General features: G+C 39.0%; 1 protein-coding gene across 1 annotated transcript; it reads left to right on the top strand.

Moving 5' to 3' along the window:
* The first annotated feature begins 551 nt into the window (after positions 1-551).
* Positions 552-19,254, top strand: msna (moesin a). The gene is made up of 13 exons (XM_029447884.1): positions 552-836; positions 10,116-10,199; positions 10,845-10,940; positions 11,077-11,351; positions 11,467-11,550; positions 12,165-12,311; positions 12,437-12,533; positions 12,617-12,780; positions 13,132-13,262; positions 13,448-13,608; positions 13,746-13,838; positions 15,138-15,368; positions 17,022-19,254. Exons 1-13 carry the CDS (start codon positions 825-827, stop codon positions 17,184-17,186), a joined length of 1,740 nt encoding a protein of 579 aa, XP_029303744.1. The 5' UTR covers positions 552-824; the 3' UTR covers positions 17,187-19,254.

Below are 19,254 nucleotides of genomic sequence, written 5' to 3'. Positions count from 1 at the left end.
AAGATTTAAGATCACTTAGAATAAAAAATAAATATATTGATTGGAAATGTTTACTTAAACTGCAGCAAATGCCAAGAGATTTAATACCACTAAGTACTCTCTATTAGTTCAATCTGTTTAGTAGCTTTAGTTTCATCCCTCCTCTAAACAACTTAATGGATTTTATGATTATAATCTATCAAAGGCTAAAGTTTGTGTTGGTTTCTGGCAAACTGAACAAATCCGTAAACAAAGTCTGGTCCTCTGGTGTTTTATTGCTTAAAACGTAGGCTAAAAAAGGGATTTGACCTCTTATAGGACTGCTTTAACTGCATTGATGTGATAAACACGAGTACTTATTCGGTAATTCTTGATCAAAATAAGTAAATATGTAGAGGTAATACTACCTAGGATTTCTGTTGAGAAAGCGAGAGTGCTGGTGAACTTTCTGGCAGGGAGTATAGAGGCAGCATACTGCAGCCATGATGATGCGGCTGCTGCAGGCGGAGTCTGCTAGCCTGAACCCTCTTTTTCTGTCTGGCTGGCCGCTGTCCTGTCATCGGTCTGGGTGTGGTCTTGCAGTCTGGGGTACCGTTAGCAGGAAATCAAGCTCCAGTCCATTTCACTTTAAGGCGAAACAAAGAAAAAAATACTCTCACGCGCTTAAGGTTGAAAATAGTTATTCGTAGTGAAGCTAAGACTAACGTTTGTGTCCTCGAGACAGGAAGGCGTTTGATTGGCGCCGTTGTTCTGATGGGAAAAAGTTTTCCGCTGGTCTCGCTAACTGCTCGTCTGATTTATTAACTTTTTTATAAGACCTGAACCGGACGTAAAAGAAAGGAAAGATGCCGAAGACGGTAAGAATGAAAACTGCTTTAACGTTATCATGTAAAAACAACCGTATTTCAGTCTGCCTCTCTCTCTCCATTATCGCAGTAAATGACTTTGTGACTCATTGTTTGACACGGGTAGGCTACTTAATATAGTGTATTAACCTTAAATGAACCCTAATCGCATCCCTGGCACATATTATGGTTTTTTAACACCCTTTACATCCCTTCAGACTCACCCGAAGATTACTGGGGTACTTTCCGTTATGTGTGTGCGCGTGCGCGCTCCCGCCTGTTTGTTCATTAAAATTTAGCGCCTTTAATCAGATAATTCATTCAGACGTGCGGGTTTAGTGCGGCACGTTATAACGTTGCTATAAGCTTCTCTCCATAACCAAAGAGCCTGAATTCACATTTGTAGAATCGGCTTTCAGCGGAAGCCGCTGTGTGGCCTGCAGTAGCAAAAGAGCTAGGCCTCCTTTTCAGTCAGCTCAACAAGGAGGGATTTGAACTGTCATTCAGGCCAGCTGTGCTGCCCAAATCTGGAGCAAATGGAGGCAAATTTAAAACAAGGAGGTGGCATAAGGGGAGCCACTAAGAAATATTATGCCTTATTGCCACTGTTAAGAAAAATGTTGCTCTGCCATGTGATTTTAAATGAAGAAGCACCCATAGCTTTATAGATTGGTGCTGGCGTAGCCCTGAACAAAGAGAAGGATGGCCGCACACAGACTTGACTCTTTGTTTTGTTCAAACAGCATCAGAATAGGCAAAGCTCAATGTATCCGGCTCATGCCTTCACCAGTGGAAAACAGAAGTGAAAGTGGCGCCTAACTCATCTCTTGTTTGCCCCTTGTGAAAGCCCAAGTTGGGCTCTGACTCAACATAATGCTTTTTGAATTAAGATAGATAATACATAAACTGAAATCTGTGTGCAGTCCTTCTTATCCACAGGGTGCTCGGAGATGTGATACCCACATGCACACTCTGACAATAAAAAAAACATTATTCCACGAAAAGAGTCACACATGAGCCATAAGATGGAGATGATGCTAAGTATAAAGCCATTTAGATGTCACAGTGTAGAGACTTTAATTCATTAAAATCACCATATCATCATATTAGTATTTTTTTTCAGTGGAGCAGCATCAGATTATCTTGTGCGTCATACCCTGCATACATGCTTTAGACTCACAATTTTCCCCTTATTATAAAAACTATATCATTTTGAACAATGTGATACTAGGTCATTATTTGTTACAGTGTAATTGTAAAAACTTGCCTGCATGTATATTTCATGGCTGTTGAAATATCATTAAACCTAACTTGTGACAGAACAGAAGTACAAATGATACCGAAGGTTATAGCTGCTTTATTCGTGCAGTATTGTTTCTGCTAGTACTTCCTCAATATGTTTTCCAGCTGGCAACCTGAAAAAATGTCATAGCATCCTGGCATTTAAAGTGTATTAAAAGAGCATTCTCTACCGTCTAATCCTATCATCATTTTAAAATAAACTTTACAGGGCTATTGTGTGTAAGTCAAATTGTGCTAATTGGGGAAATTGACAACTGATTGTTATTTATTAGTTTTTAGCAATACATTGGCAAGTTTATTGATAAAATGTTGCTATAAAACTTAAGTATTTTTTTTCTAGACAACAAGAAAAAATTATATTTTCAAAATACATTTCAGCAGTGAAACATTATTGAATCATAGTAGTCAGTATCCTGTTTTTAGTTAATGGAGCTCAACAATATCTGCAGTTAATTGGGACTTTTAGATGTTCTCTACTGCTCTGAAGCTAATAAGCATTAACATTGTTTATAATTTTCACTACGCTCATTATATGTATTTTGAATCCTTCCCTTGGTGTCAGTCTTTGTGCCAAATCTCTGCAGAGGGAGGCTGGTAGCCTCAACAACACCAGAGGAGTAGCCTGGAGTGTGTAGCTGCCACTGAAGTAACAGCTGGGGACCCGAAAGACCTCTAAAGAATCTGTTTGGCAGTCACGATCAGTTCACAAGCACAGGGAAAGTGCAGCTGTGTTGTAGAGACCTTTGCGTGTCCATAATAAAGAGATATAAAAGAGGAAACCAGTAGTGGACAGAATAGATGTTGAAGAGGAAGTAGCGAGACTTTCTCAAAATAAACACGGACGATGAATGATGACCAAAAAGGATTGTGGGATATATGTTAGACAATAAGGTATTGTCAGTGAGCAAATTGTTCAAACCCAGAGCTGTTATTGTGTCCTTTAGTAAAGCTTATGGCTCCTCCATGTGAAGATGCAGTAGATGAGGCCTATGAAAGAAGGAAGCTGGACACACTGATTCAGCAAATTATCCAAAGCTCACTCTGCACCCACAGAAAGTTGTTTCCCCGATTTGTAGTCACATCCACAACAAGCCAGCTCAGCGAGTAAAACGACGTCTTAAAAAAATAACTGTTTTGGTGATTTATTTTGTGTTAACTATAACAACCTTGACGTTTCACAAAAGCAGTAATTATTGAAAAATTGACTTTGCTGGACTCCTCTCGGCAGTGCTTAAGCTTCCCAAGGAAGTCATGTTGTGACTCAAGGTTTCTGCTCTTACATCAGTTCCTCTCTGGTAATTTCCTTGCCTGCAGCCTTATAAGGACTTTCACATCACGGTCTAGCTGTTCTCCTCCCTGCTTTACCCTAGCGTGGTCCTACGATGCCATGCTCCACTTTAGATTGCATTACAGCAGTGCAACAAGTTTAGGACTTACTGTAGGTCAGTGTTTGTCAGTGTTGCTTGACATTTTAGTGGATATTAGTTTTGCATTTACATCGTTTAGGTGTTGCTTTGATGTGTGGCTGCATCTTATTATCAGTTTTTAATTAACAAATCACTCCTAATTTACATATAATTACGTTTTAAATGGGACATTTTTCTTCAGGCACTAAACAAACCCAAAAAATAATATTGTGTTTGGTTTTATTGCTAAAATTTGACCCCATGTTGTCACAAAAATATGTTTTTTTTTCCAGTTCACTGATTGTATTGCTGAACGGGCCTTAACAACAGTAACCGTTTGTCTCTTATTTTTTCCTACTTGCTGTTTGAACAAAAGAACAATTACAGTGTTAGTAAATTACAGCAGACAACCAGCCTTTTTTGGAACCAGTTTTTCATTATTCACAACTGGTGAATAATCATATTAACACTTTTATCCACAGACTAGTCTGTTATTATTACATGAAACTTGAGCCTAACTTACCATTTTAGCCCCTTATGAAGAAATCACGACAGATGCAGTTTTCTTGTTTGGAGGAACAAACTTTTAACAAGTGTGGCTATGGAGAAATGGTCAATGGAAAGACCCAGCGGTATGCAAGCAGGGGATTAAATGAGTGTGTAGTGCACATAGCAGAGCAGATTAACAGTGTGTAGAGGTAGAGGTGCTGGACAAACTACAATCACAACTTCTGCTGTTTTTACACAAATAGCTAGATCATTGTTTTCTGTTTGGAGGTTGTGAGAAAATCAAACTTCTGAACGTAAGTTATTTGTTGTTATTCATCTGTTTATCTTTATATATACTTATTCTTTGGTTTTTGTTTATTTTCTATAGTTGCTGTTGGAATGAAAGGACTCCTCTTCAACCTTTTCTGTTGAGATCATCTAATGTTTTTTATTGGATATAACCCGACATTTAAACATTACAATTGGATACGTTTCTTTGCAAAAGATCATGCAAGAGCACCATTTAAGATCTGGTGTTTTCCAGAGATGTGCTCATATGTTTCTTAGAAATATAAGATAAAGTCGACAAAAGAAATGTAATTCGACTAAGGCCAAAACAACCAATTAGTTGTACTAATCGACTAAGAGGGGGCAGCCCTAGTTACAATGATGTGAGAGATGGATGAATGATGATTATCGTAATGAAAGTGTCTTGTACAACCGTCAAGCCAGCAAAGTATAAACTGTGTACAGTACATAATACAATAATAGCATAAGCAAAGTATTAGCATGAGCATTAGTCAACATAATATTGAGTTAGTGCATACTGCCAACAGAAGAGCCTGTGGTTTGTATCACTGGCCGTCTTGTGTGGTAAACATTGTGTCCTGAATCATTACAGCACAGATAGAGCAGGAGGCTACTGTCCTTTACATACAGTATGTATGAATTGACAGTACTGTCACCAGTGGCCGTCATATTGATGGGACTGCAGGAATTTGGGCAATTTGTAGGGCTTGAACTATGATGGAAACATGGAATTAGGTATAGACAAAGTTGTATCAGGTATATAAAAATGTATATTGGAGAATATGGTCAGACAAGCATTAGTACCTTCATGTTGCTTGCCCAGTTTTTGGGTTTACATATCTTTGCGTATATGGCTGTAACAATATAGCCCAAAAAATTTGATTTGAACCCAAAAGCAGACTTGGCAGACTCAACCAGTGGGGATAAAACAGTCCTTACTTGGTCATTAGGAGGCTTATAGTTGGCATCATAATGGCAGGCACGGTTAGCAAACAAACACAGGGCAGTAGGCCAAAAGGAAGGCGGTATGTCATCTGAATAAAGACAGCCAGAGCAGAACAAGTGCCAATTGTCAATTTGGCTAAGAGTAGTAGCACCTAAGTAATAAAATACCAGGACTAATGTGTGCTGGGGAACATACTAGAGCCCAAAAAAATCAGGCACGACCCTACATGAACCCCCATAGTTACTGTCCTAGCCCTACCCGAGCCCGAACCACAGCAGCAGTTTTGGACATGATCCTGATTAAAAACCACAATTTCCACTGCATAATTGTGTAAAGCATTACAAGCTAAACTCAATTGCATTAAGTGTCATTTGTGACAATGCGCCTTCTCCTACAGAATGACCGGATAGTACGGTATGTGTGCAAATGACCCCCCAATCAACGTTTTGTCCGTTGAAATGCAATTCTAAATCTCAACATTTGCATTCATTATAATGGGTTCATGGTAACACAGCCAATACATTATTCATGACATTACACAGACTATAAGGTCTGCATTTAAAAACACTGGGAAATTGGCGCAAACCCGACCCAATTCAAGCCTGGGGGAATTTTAAGAAAAATGACAAGCCCAATCTGGTTTGGGCAAAGAATCCAAGCTCCAGAACATAGACAGTAAACAGGAGATTATAAGAGTCAACCAATAGGATGCAGAGGAGAGGATGAAGCAGCATTCTCCACCAAAATGGCTTTAGATTACTCGTTTATATTTCTTTACATTTGATTAATTTTAAAAAGTGGTCGTGGGAAACAGTTGTGAAAGACCCTTTGCCTTTGTGTTTACTGCTTAGAGAGAAACCCCATCCTCCCGCTTCCTGCCACTCAGTCTGTTCTCTAGTATCTGAATTGTTTTTTTGTAGCAGAGATAATTTCCCCAGCACCGTATATCAGCTGTAGAGGATATAAACATGCTTGTTGTTCTGTTCACATGTGTCTTTTCACATGATTTCCCTTGTATCATTGGCTTCAAGCGATGAAACAAGGCTGTTCATGCTGGGCCTCACACAGTTTTGGTCATCACTGTCACATTTTCTCACATTTTCCCACTGCAGTTTCAGCTTTGCATTACTTAGTAGCTGTAAGCTGATGAGTGACAGGGTACATACCCTGTATTCAAATTTTTAATATAGCTGTTTCATCTGACTGGAATGAATCTGACGCTTAATTTCTTTTGTGCCTTAAGCAGATCATATTTTTGTTGAACTTTGTATTTCAGATAAACTGTGAATCAGGTTGTGGTAGATGTTAGATGGTTGCTGTGGTTACCAGGATGACCTTGTGTGACTGTTGTGGAAGTACGACTCAGATTTAGCAACTGTCGTGTAAAGTAGCTACGTTTGTTGTATTCTTCACACACAACATGGCCTTTAAATGTATGGCCTGTTATGACATGTTGAGTTGACCACTCACGTAAAACGGGTGCCTTGTATTGTTTGTAAAGTGAAATTAGTTTAGTAGAGTATTGTGCACAGCGATGAAGGACCATGCTGCTCACAAATCCTTTCATCATCCACATATAAAAGGATGCTGTTGGCCAACATTTTCGTTCCCTCTTGCTCCTAAAACCACTTAGCAGGTATCTTCTTTGTTGTCTTGGCTTTGCTTGGAAGGACTTTGGTTCAGAACAGCACACAGAGATAACACTAGTGTGGGAATGTAAGGGTGGTGACTGAATGCTGGGACGTCAAGGGTTCCCAGATAACATTTTTACGATGAATCTTTCTGTTTCTGTTTAATTTTTTATAAAAGGGATGCTCTCACGTACATGAATCACACCTGCTCTGTGAATTTCAGTGGTTTTGCTTCCTCTTCCTATCAAGTTAAACTGGGGTGTTACCCAGAGTTCAGTTTTAGGTTTACTTCTCCGTTGTTACATATGCTTCTTAATGGCTTTATGATTATAAAACAAAGTTGTCCACTTCTGACGGATGATAGTTAGTGGGTTTTGTCTCTCCTGTTGGGATTAATGCAGTTTTAATATTGTCAGTCATACAGGTCTCATATTTTCTGTTTTACCCTTCCTACGAATACTGACATGAGTTGTAAGTAAACTGATATAAAGTCTAACTTATTGGGAATATTTGTAAATAATATGGATTTAATAACAGACTGGCATGACTGTATAGATGCAGATATCAAGGTCGGCTTGTTTTTGGTTGGTTCACCACTAGGAATTAAACGGTTATTCGTTTCATGACAAACCGTAGTAAAATCCCAGACGGCTCGTATTACCATTCAATATTTAATAATCATAAAAATCGTGTTTGATGACCGCACTTTGAAAAACTCACAGTAAATTTTGTCCAGCATCATTGGTTTTGCCTCAATAAAAGCAAGGCTGAAGGCGGTGACAGAGCTCTCGAGTATTCATATGTTTACTTAAGGTATTGGTTAGTGCTTAGTACTTCTAATTTTATTGGTGTTTTTCAATATAAAACTTGGTGAAATGATTTCAGTTTGTGTAAATCAGTACTTTTTGAACATTCGAACAATACTGTAATATTACTGATAAATAATGATGACCCGCTTGTGATTCGGATCCGCTCAACAATGTAATGGGTTCTTCTTTGGTCCATGCTACAACCTTCTATCAAGTTTCATGAAATTAGGGCAGTAGTTTTTCCGTAATCCTACTGACAGACAAACCGAGCCAAAAACATACATAACGTCCTTGGTGGAGGTGTTAATAACCTTAAGTTTCAGGCAGTCAGTGAAGTGGAGGATTCCTGAAGAAAGCCTCGCATTACATATTGTAGGTGATTCAACAAGCAAGTTGTAATAGATAGTAAATCATCAAATACAACATAATTGGTGTTAGATTTGCTTCTAAATGCACAGCTTGCTTTTATAGTGTTGCTGCGATAAAAAAAACAAAAAAAAACAGTTACGAATAGGTCATGGAAACTTGACACATGGGCCTGAGAGGGGTGTTTTTGAGCATGTGCTAATAATAGTGTGTTAAGTGTTTTTGACTTCTGGCCATGAGAGACACACCCTAACCAAGCAGAACATATATGAGCGCAGTTCCTTTTTCATGCAGAATTCTCAGGAAATGAAACCGCAGGGTGGTCACGAACTGAACTCTTATCTACGCTAATGAAGAAATGTTCATCCAAGTTCACAATTCAGTTTAAGTCAAAGTCAGTTTAAGGAGTGGTATGTGTAGATGACTTGACACATCTGTGTTGGAGTTCAGTGTAGGCCCAGAATGAAGGTCTCACTATAACTCTTTCTGCTGGTGATGACAGGAAATGACATGAGGGGCAAGTATCCTGAGCAGTAAATGGGGTCCTGCTGACATGTTTGGGAAAGAACGCAACTCTAATCAGCCCCGCAACTGGGAAATAATGCATACCATTGTTGTTCAGGGCAGGCGTGGGCCTCAGCCTGCACAGTTATTTCCCAATAGACATACTTGCTGCTGTTTTCGTCATCTCTAAGAGGACAGAAAAAATGAGAAATGCCTACATAGTCAGTTTACTCAGTACAGAATGATTTTATTGTCTGGGCGAGGGACTTTAAGGTTAAATATATTCATTCAACTCTTGACATCATTTTGCAATACACAAACATTTCCAGTCTATTCAAAAAGAAAGGCCTTGCTGGCTAAATAACCAGCTGTAACAAAAGTGTGTTACCTGAAGAGGATAAACGTACTAAACAAAGCCTGTTCTTGATGCATTCTGCTTAGGCAGATAGCTTAGCAGAAAGCTGACAGGTTGCTTGATACATGACAGGATGTAGGCGACTCTCATGAGAGCTCAGTGTTCAGCAGGCGTGCTTCACAGCCACCAGAGGATGTGGTTACTTCCTGTAGACAAGTTCTATACTGAGACAGAGCCTGATTGGCACTTGTTACACAGACTACGGGACCATGAGACATGATCTTTCATGAATTCTAAATATATGAAATGATCATTTTCCATGATGTGATGATGGTGTGGTTGGCTGATTGTTCACAGTAGGCCTGATTTGACTGTGTGTGTGCACTGAGGGTTGTGGGTGCATCTTTGCTGCTTGTGCACAGCGAGGGTTATTCAAAACCTTCCCAATAGCTTAATTTAAAATCAGATGATGATGAAGATGAATTATATGTCATGATATAATTAAAAACTAATTATTGTGCCAAGATTTGTTTTAACATTACCACTGGGGGACAACAGTGGGACTCAATTCTTTATATAGTAAATTTAATATTTGACATATTGTGCTAATTTTCAGGTTCATGCTTATATTTTGGAATACTGACACATGTTTGCATGCTTTAATGTTTAAAAACATGCTTTAATGTTTAAAATGCTTTAATGTTTAAAAACATGCTTTAATGTTTAAAAACATGCTTTAATGTTTAAAAACATGTTATTTCTTTCTGTCTTTCTGAATATACCTGTATACCACCCTCTGTCTGAAACATTCTGCTTTAGCGCCTCACTCTTTATCCCCCCCCCCGCCCTCAAAAGCTCAGTCTGCTCTGATTAGTCAGGGTTTCCGGGTGTTCCGCATTTGCGCTCTTGGTGTCTCTGCACCGCCATTGCAGCTGGTGAATGACTGTAGCCGCAGCCGAATTTTGACGCCTCAAAGAAATCAATCAATACAATTATTTGAGACATAAATCCAATAATCTGCCGATCATTCCAAGAATAATAATAAACTTCTTTTGCCAAGAAACTGACGATTGATTTTAATACAATGATACATGTACTAAATATACAAAATACTGTCTATGTTGATTTAGATTGTTTTCAAACGCTCATTCTTTCTATGTGTATTCTTCCTCAGATTAGTGTACGAGTCACTACAATGGACGCTGAACTGGAGTTCGCCATTCAGCCAAATACAACAGGAAAGCAACTCTTTGACCAGGTATGACAAACTGATGACTTGTTACCAGTGTTATGTGCTCATCAATGACTGTAACACACTTTTGAATCAAATGTAATTTGGAAGCACAAGTTATGGATTGTGTTTAGTTTTGTGTGTGATATTTTTTTAACCCTTGAAGATTAATGTAAAACATTACTTGAAGCTATAAGCAGCAGTCAACTGGCAGAATTAGGTACATAACACTTGTTATTAAATCATTTATGTTAATACAGCTTATAATATATCTTATACTGCCATTGTACCAACACATTGAATATAATATTACTATATCTAGAAAATACAGCAAAATATTGTAATTTAAAAAGAAAAAAATGATAATGTAAGGACTCAGACACTTTATTTTAAAAACATTTATAGGGATGCAGCCCCTTTTTAAAATGTATTTACGTTTCTATTTCTGTTGCATGCAGGTTTAGGACGTTCTTGATTCCAACAAAGCACTTATTAAATGTCTCAAAATTATTTGTATTTGTCGGTTTTGTGTTTGCTGTTTTTAAGAGTGTAAGAAACAAACAACAACAAACGGAAAACGGCACCTGTTGCATGTGCTTCACTGTCATAGGACGGAGTGTGCTAATGTTCTGGTGAGGAAGCACATTAATAATACTGCTTTTATGTTTTCAGGTTGTTAAGACCATCGGGCTGCGAGAGGTGTGGTACTTTGGACTCCAATATCAGGATACAAAGGGTTTCTCTACATGGCTCAAGCTCAACAAGAAAGTGAGCTCTTCTGTGTTTTGCTTCACTAAAATGTCTTATACAGTGTTTTGCCCTTCTTTGTCACAATTGAACTTCTTTGTTGAACTCAAGTCTGTTTACAGAAGTATAACCTCACCTCTGTCACGTTTAATTTTAGGTGACAGCCCAGGATGTGAGGAAGGAAAGCCCGCTGCTTTTTAAGTTCCGTGCCAAGTTCTTCCCCGAGGATGTGACAGAGGAGTTAATCCAGGACGCCACGCAGCGGCTGTTCTTCCTGCAGGTGAAGGAGGGAATCTTAAACGACGACATCTACTGCCCTCCAGAGACAGCAGTCCTCCTGGCCTCCTACGCAGTGCAGGCCAAGTATGCTGACTACAACAAGGAAGTCCACACACCAGGCTATCTGTCCAGTGAACAGCTGCTCCCTCAGAGGTAACACAGGTTTATGTCACCATCTCAACGTGATAGATGTCACCTTTCAGCCAGTGTGTTTGTAAGACGTGTTTCTCTGCATGACTTCTGACACTCGGATGTCTTGTGTTCTCAGAGTTCTGGACCAGCACAAACTTAACAAGGACCAGTGGGAGGAGAGGATTCAAGTGTGGCACGAAGAACACAAGAGCATGATGAGGTAACAGCTGACACACATGTGCAAAACGAATGAAGGAGACAAAACACTTTACAGAAGCGTTCCACTGTAAAATGTAAATTCTGGCAGGCGGGCACGTAACAGCTGCCCCGTTTTTGGAGAAACGGAGGTTTGAGGTGGCGAATATGCAAAGATACACTGACGTACCGTGCTACTAAAGCTAGCTCACAAATGATCTTAGCTCTGTCACGTCTCTGGCTCTGTGTAAAGGGAATTATTCAGTAGCAGTCGCTTTTCTGTTGTGACAATATAAACAAAAGTCCCATACGTAGATGATGGCGTACTTGGGTACGGAACGACACTACTGATGTGACAGCTGAGAAAATCAGTCGTGCCTGATATGAAAACGCCCTCAGTCTCCTCCTCAGTGATGCGATTGGTTTTCGGAGGTTTCAGTAAACACTGGGTCACAATCTCATTCTCATTACCTTGAAATTGCGAGGCTTGAATTTTGTCATACTTGTCTTGCTCTTCTCAAGGCTTGTTTTCAGCCTCGTTTCTGAACATTTAACACAACCCCCTGATTGTCCACTCAACATTTTCGGCTTAATCTCTCTCTGAAGCACTAGTTAACGACAGATCTTGTTTGTCCACAGAGAGGAGTCCATGATGGAGTATCTGAAGATCGCTCAAGATCTGGAGATGTACGGAGTCAACTACTTCAACATCAAGAATAAGAAAGGAACGGAGCTGTGGTTGGGAGTCGACGCTTTGGGGCTCAACATTTATGAACAGAATGACAAGTAAGGGATTACACAACACTGTGAATGCACATGTTTAGCATAATTAGTGTTTATTGTCATTACTAGTTTCTGTCCAGTGTAATGCATCTGACAAAGAGTTTTCGTATTTGTGTTGTCTTCAACAGAATGACGCCCAAAATTGGATTTCCTTGGAGTGAAATCAGGAACATTTCCTTCAATGACAAGAAGTTTGTCATCAAACCAATTGACAAGAAAGCACCGGTATGTTAACAGTCAATAACAATTGATAAATCATCTATCTATGTATCACTCCTAATAAAAATCTCTAATGTCGCCATTTTTAGGACTTTGTATTCTATGCTCCAAGACTGCGCATCAACAAGCGTATTCTGGCTCTTTGCATGGGCAACCATGAGCTGTACATGCGCCGCCGCAAACCTGACACCATTGAAGTGCAGCAGATGAAAGCTCAGGCTCGGGAGGAGAAGAATCACAAGAAGATGGAGAGGTAAGAGAGAAACAACACTATGTGACTTCTGATGTTTGAAACCATTAAGTAAATTCAGGAAATAGTCTATTACTGTAAATGTACCAAAGATGTAATTACCAGTTTGTTATTGACCTCTATGTCCTGGTTTAAAAATATGTCAACAAGAGGGTCAGGATCTATTCTTTTATGACAATGATGGGGTGAGAAACAATTACAATTCTAACTCTGAAGCCCCGCATTATGTGTGATGGTTATGTGTTAACTGGTATATGTTTAAATACCATGTTATAATGTGGGGATCTAATGCTCAAAAGAGCATGATTACTATATCATCCAATACATACAATATACTGTTTCTGTTTCAATTAGAGCTCTTCTGGAGAATGAAAAGAGGAAAAGAGAACTTGCAGAAAAGGAAAAGGAAAAGATTGAAAAGGAAAAGGAGGAATTAATGGAGAGATTAAAGCAGATCGAGGAGCAGACGAAAAAAGCCCAAGAAGGTGGGTGATCCGTCGGTAATCAAGTGAAGCTTGTTGTAATGTAATGTTTTTTCTCAGATGATGCTGACCTTTAGTGCTTCTGTGTGTGTGTGTGTGTGTGTGTGTGTGTGTGTGTGTGTGTGTGTGTGTGTGTGTGTGTGTGTGTGTGTGCGCGTGTGTGTGTGTGTGAATGTTTGTCTGCACAGAGTTGGAGGAGCAAACACATAAGTCTATGGAGTTGGAGCTGGAGAGAAAGTGTGCTCTGGATGAGGCTGGTCGTCTGGAGAATGAGCTGAAGGGTGCTGAGGACGCCAAGCACACCCTGCTGCAGCAATCAGAGAACCAGATGAAAAACCAAGAACACCTGGTCAGTTATTCAAACTAACTATTTGTCTAACCATAGGCATTGAAACTAAACAATGTAAGGCTTTGTTGACTGAAAAAATGTATTCTGGTGCTTCAAATATCAACATAAAGAAAATCTAAAAGAAAATGTCCTTTTAGGCCACAGAGTTGGCTGACCTGACTTCGAAGATTTCCCTCCTGGAGGATGCCAAGAAAAAGAAGGACGAAGAGGCAGTGGAGTGGCAACAGAAGGTATGATCTGAGCGAATACTTTTTTATGGTAACTTCCTTTGATAGCAGTGACAGCTATAGAAAATTAAAGTACAAATACTAATGAATGACACCTGTGTTACGTGATCAGCTGTATTGGCATTCACAATTAGTTCAATTTTGCTGATCGTGCTGCCCCTCCCCAGTGACGCAGTGAGGACAGACATTCCTGAGGCCTTGTCGTCGTGTGTTTCTGGGGAGGGATTAAAGCTCACAGCTCGCCTCATGTCTTTTTTGGTAAAAGCCCATGTGTGCCAGCCCAGCCCCTTCATTCTTTTGGCAGAGTGACTCATGCTTGTTTGTGGTGGTGACTGCTGTCGGCAAGGAAATCCTGTCATAACTCTTTTGCGCCATTGTGATATTCTGGTTTATGAAACACTGCTGTGCTAAGTGGTGGTTTCCACGTTATGCATTTTTGGCAAACAGTTTAGTTTCAGTTGAAATTCCAGTCTTTTGTTACTTTATAATTGGCTCTTATTCCTCGCCGCTCAGAGCACCAGCACTGGTCTGTTCTTTTTTTAAAGGGGAACACCACCTAAATTAATAATAGACATGTTAAATAGAATAGAAGTAAGTGTCAAACTTGTGATGTCATTAAGTTTAAAGTCTGGAGATGCTCCATAGACAATGGACCCACACAATGTTTGGTTTCTTTTTCTTTAAATGAGTTTTACTCTATTGTGCTCTCAGTTGTGAATCAGAAAATGTCCCAGAACATTCCTGGGTGCTCTCAGTTTCATCTATAACATCAATTCATTGTCTATGATGCCGTTACAGACTGTGTCCTTGATGACATCACAAATTTGAGTTTTTGGATTTGGGAGTTTTGTATTGTCTTAGACCAGAGGTCTCATGTATACATTTTGAAAATGGGCGTAGTTCCCCTTTAATTCTTGTTCCGTTAATTTTGTAGAACAAGTTGTCATCTAATGTTCTATGGTGAAATGTATTGTTAGTGTCTTTAATAGATTCTTTAAATTAATCCAAAATAATATAAACTGTCAATGAATGTTCTGCTTCTCCTCCTTCGACCACCATGAGGTTCACATTTTTTGCTTTTAGAGAAATGTCTCAACAGCTAAATTATGGATTGTCATTTAATTTGGCGCGACTTTCAGATGAATGTTTTGTGTTTAGCCAATGTAGAAACAGTGCTCCCTAAAGGAAAACCCTGCTGTCGTCAGTGTTTTGGACATTCAAAACTTTTATATCCATTGAATCTCTGTCGAAATTGTAGCGAACCCTGTAAACTCACCTCATGGGTGCTCTCTGTTCCCTCAGGCCACTATGGTGCAGGAGGACCTGGAGAAGACCAAAGAAGAGCTCAAAAACAAAGTGATGGTGGCTCACGTTCAGGAGCCCCCCAACGAGGAGAATGAGCACGACGAGAACGACGAGAGCAGCGCTGAGGCCAGCGCCGAGTTTGAGGCTGCCGGCACGTACAAGGACCGCAGTGAAGAGGAGCGCATGACCGAGGCTGAGAAGAACGAGCGTTTGCAGAAACATCTACTCGTAAGTCGTGGCTCATAGCTCATATATAAATGAAAGTTGCAATCTCGAAGATCTCCGTTTGGTTTTCTTTGGCGGCAACTAGGGAGATAAGTGTTAATTGCAGATGTGTTTTGGGATTTTTTATTTGTTTACGTTTCTATTATTGTTACAATAGGAGGTTCTTGATTCCAACAAAGCACTTTTTAAATGTCTCAAAATGATTTGGACTTTTGTTTCATCGTCTGTAGTCATCGCTCTTTTCTTTGTTTGTTCGGCAATAGCAACTGTTTACTCGCAACCTAGCAGAGACCCGAAAACCTGTACGCCGCTTCTCACACAAGTGATTTGAAGAGCGAGTCTGTTGCTTAAGCTCCGCCTACCTCTGGCGAACCCACCACTGCTGAGTGTGGGCACTGAGAGAGATTATTCCCATGAATGTCACCACAGACACCCATTCATAACACTGCAAATGCAAGTGCTTTCATCAGTGGGCCACAGGCTGAATCACCATTATCTCCATAGATAGGGACTTAACAGACATTTATTTAATATTTTAGTGAAAATCTTATTATATCTTATTATTACTTTAAATTTGATCCGTCAATAAATTATTCGATCGATAGATCAAAAGTCTAAATGTAGAATTTTGATCTTATAAAACACACACATGCTTTTAAAATGATTTTTAATCATTAAAAAACAAGTAAATCATACTTCAAAAGATGGCAAGTGGGACTCATTACTGCTTTCCTTCCTTAAGTTTGTTCCTTTACAGCGTCAGTGTTCAGTGTTGTGTTGAGGTAATAGGAAAATTAGGGACACTTAGGCTTCTCATGAAGTAGACTGATAAAATAAATCCCATCATCTTATTTCTCTTTAAAGGAATACTTCACCCACAAAATGACCATTTGTATATCAGTTGCTCACCCTGTTATCTACAATTCTTGAAGAAAACGTTGTTTTTCTGGCATCATTTCAAAGGTGAACGAAGAATAAAAAAACTGAGAAAAGTCTTGATGAACTGAAGTAAATGGCAAAACTATCAAATCATCTGTTTACAAACTCTCACACAACTCGTGCAGCATTATTCAAGTCTCATTTATGCAGTCGTGCTCTCACTACTTCCCAAACGGTATATTTAAAACACCTACGCATCACTCTTGCGCAGACGCGCGACTCCTTTGTGCGAGTCTGAAGTGCATACAACGGCATAAATGAGACTTGGATTACACTGCACGAGTTGTGTGAGAGTTGGTAAACGGATGTTTTCACATAGTTTTGCTGTTGTGAAACATGGCCCCATTTACTTCAATTCATCAAGCATTTTATTTCCGTTTCTTGATTCCTCGTTCCCGTTGAGTTAAGAAAAACAAAGGTTTCTTCAAGAATTTAAGGTAACACAGGGTGAGTGATTGATATACAAATGGTCATTCATTTTGTGGGTGAAGTATTCATTTAATGAATCCATTTCGATGATGGAGAAAAGGAAACTAAAGATGATTTAGAGAAGGATTGTGACATTTAAAGCTGACATGGTTAGTACAAACATAGGTGTCAATCAGTAAAAAACAAGGTTCATAATATTTGCACACTCAGGGATGAAGACTGAGTCTTGTATGTTCATTATAACATATGCTGTGAGATGTATTAATACTGTGGTGACTGTATTTCCAGGCTTTAAGCTCAGAATTGGCCAACGCTCGGGACGAGACCAAGAAAACAGTGAACGACATGATCCATGCGGAGAACATGAAGGCGGGACGAGACAAGTACAAGACCCTCAGACAGATCCGGTCAGGAAACACCAAACAACGCATCGACGAGTTTGAGTGCATGTGATGTCTGCGCTCGCCGATGCAAAAGCCCACACAGCTGGACTGCAGTCCTGCCTCACACAAGCTGTTTCCCCTGCACCCAAATAAATCAGATCCACAGCATGACATGGTTGTACAAGCACAGCACAATGTACAAATATGGATCTACAAAACTCCATTTGTTATCATTCCTAACTTTAAATTTAGGCAAGTCACTGGTCGAAAAGGGACATGCTGTATTTTATTAGTACATTCCTCACAAGGGGATTATGTAGCATATTAGTAATGGGCTCACGCCTCATTTCATGACACATTGAGTAAGCATTTTTTTTTTCTTTATATATTTCTGTCACGTTTTTGTATCATGACTTCAAAATAAAAGGCTCAGAGACCAATCCAAATTTCAGATTGAAAATTGTGCCTGTCGACATATTTCTGCTGCACGGTTCTTCACAAGAAGCTGGATTTATTTTCTCCCACGATCTGCTACCCATAGTTTAAAAGCCAAATGCACTGCAATCTGTCTGTGGAGCATTAATAGAGCAGTATTATTTTTGCCAATTTACTTACTTATCATTTGAGTGTATTCTGGATCTGCCTACTGTTACAAATCCTACAGTATTTACGCCCCACTCTCAAGGTGATTAAAAATCTGTTTCATTTAAATTATTTGTCTGTTTTTACATTTATGAACACCTTCAAGTCAGTTTGCAACTACACGTGCAAATGTTGCTGTTATTCAGTGCCATCATCTATTCAGCAAAAAACTCATTTGAAGTTGGTTTCGTTGTACCTTTAAGAGTTTTACCCTAGTTTTCTTTTTTAACTCTGCTTATCAGTGAGGATGTTGTTTGATAATCAAAATATTACATTGATATAACCAGTACAGCATAAGGAATCACACTGTAGATGTCACATGTCAAGCATTTTGTTGGAGAACAAATGCCAATAAAGTCATTTGTAAAAGTAGAAGTTGTAGTTTAATCTTACATGCTCATGTGTTTTGTTCGCAGATGAGAACTTTCTTTCCACAAAATTGTCGTAGATTTTGATGACTAGAATAAATTGATTTCATTAAACATGCACTGGAAAAAAAAAAAGTCAAGACAGCCTAATGGGCACTATTTCCAACGCATGCATTTTTGATATACTGTATGTATTTAATTACATTTGTGTATTCTGTAATTTGAATTTTTCAGAAGTGATAGAATCATGTAAAGTGGAAAACAGACACCACTGATGATATTTTTGTATTATACAATCTGGAAGTACTTGTCAAAGGTTACAGTTTTTGCTCAGACAGAACAACGTTTTGAAAACAGTATTTTGTTGTAAACTAATTGAAGAGCTCGCTGCTGTGAAAGTCAGCTGATGGAACAAGCAACACCCCAGAGCCTGTGACCCATGAAAAGCCAGAAGCTACAGGAAATTATGTTTATGGTATGTTGCTAAAGGCTGGCAAAATACCATGAAGGGAACATTTAACCCAGGCCAAAACATTTAGCATAAAAATGGACATTTCTTTTGCCATTGCTCCACATTACATTTAGGCATTTAGACCATGTGAAGGGTTTTGCTTGTTCTCAGATATTTAGAAATTAGAGTTTGAAAGATTTATTTACATTATTTGTTCCATAGTTTAAAGTAAATGTATTTTAGATTTTTATTTTTTATTTTATTCTCTTATTAAATGAATGTTTGTCATTTGTACCGGGATGCATTTTGATATACAGTATTCTTGCCCATCGCTGCGTATAGTTCTTGTATCTGCCATGAAATGTAAGAATGCAGTCGTTGCTACTTTGGATACCTTTCCATGCCTTCGACAATAACTTTTATAATGCTGCACTGTATGTACTACCTGAAGCCCCATGTATTGACAGCCTTCTTTTGAGAATCAAGTGTAATTATAACCCGAGTCATGTCTGAAAAAGAAATGTATTAAAAGATGCTACTCAATATTTTGTCTTGAATCAAAAAGGGCTGAGACATCATTTTGTAAATTGAGAGACAGTGCCTTGCCAGGTTTTTCATCAGTTCTTGCTGCTTCAAGTCTTCCTTTCACCAATGAATAAAGGTCAAACTAAACTGTC

The sequence above is a fragment of the Cottoperca gobio genome, chromosome 14 (genome assembly GCF_900634415.1).
Source record: "Cottoperca gobio chromosome 14, fCotGob3.1, whole genome shotgun sequence".
In the NCBI taxonomy this organism is placed as follows: Eukaryota; Metazoa; Chordata; class Actinopteri; order Perciformes; family Bovichtidae; genus Cottoperca; species Cottoperca gobio.
Note: the sequence above shows the minus strand (reverse complement) of the source record. Positions and strands in the feature narration are given on the sequence as shown.

Bases quoted from the DNA above. Each gene is read 5' to 3' on its own strand.
- msna (XM_029447884.1), top strand. The intron at 10,941-11,076 runs GTGAGCTCTTCT...GTTTAATTTTAG, and splicing joins GGCTCAAGCTCAACAAGAAA to GTGACAGCCCAGGATGTGAG. The intron at 13,839-15,137 runs GTATGATCTGAG...CTGTTCCCTCAG, and splicing joins CAGTGGAGTGGCAACAGAAG to GCCACTATGGTGCAGGAGGA.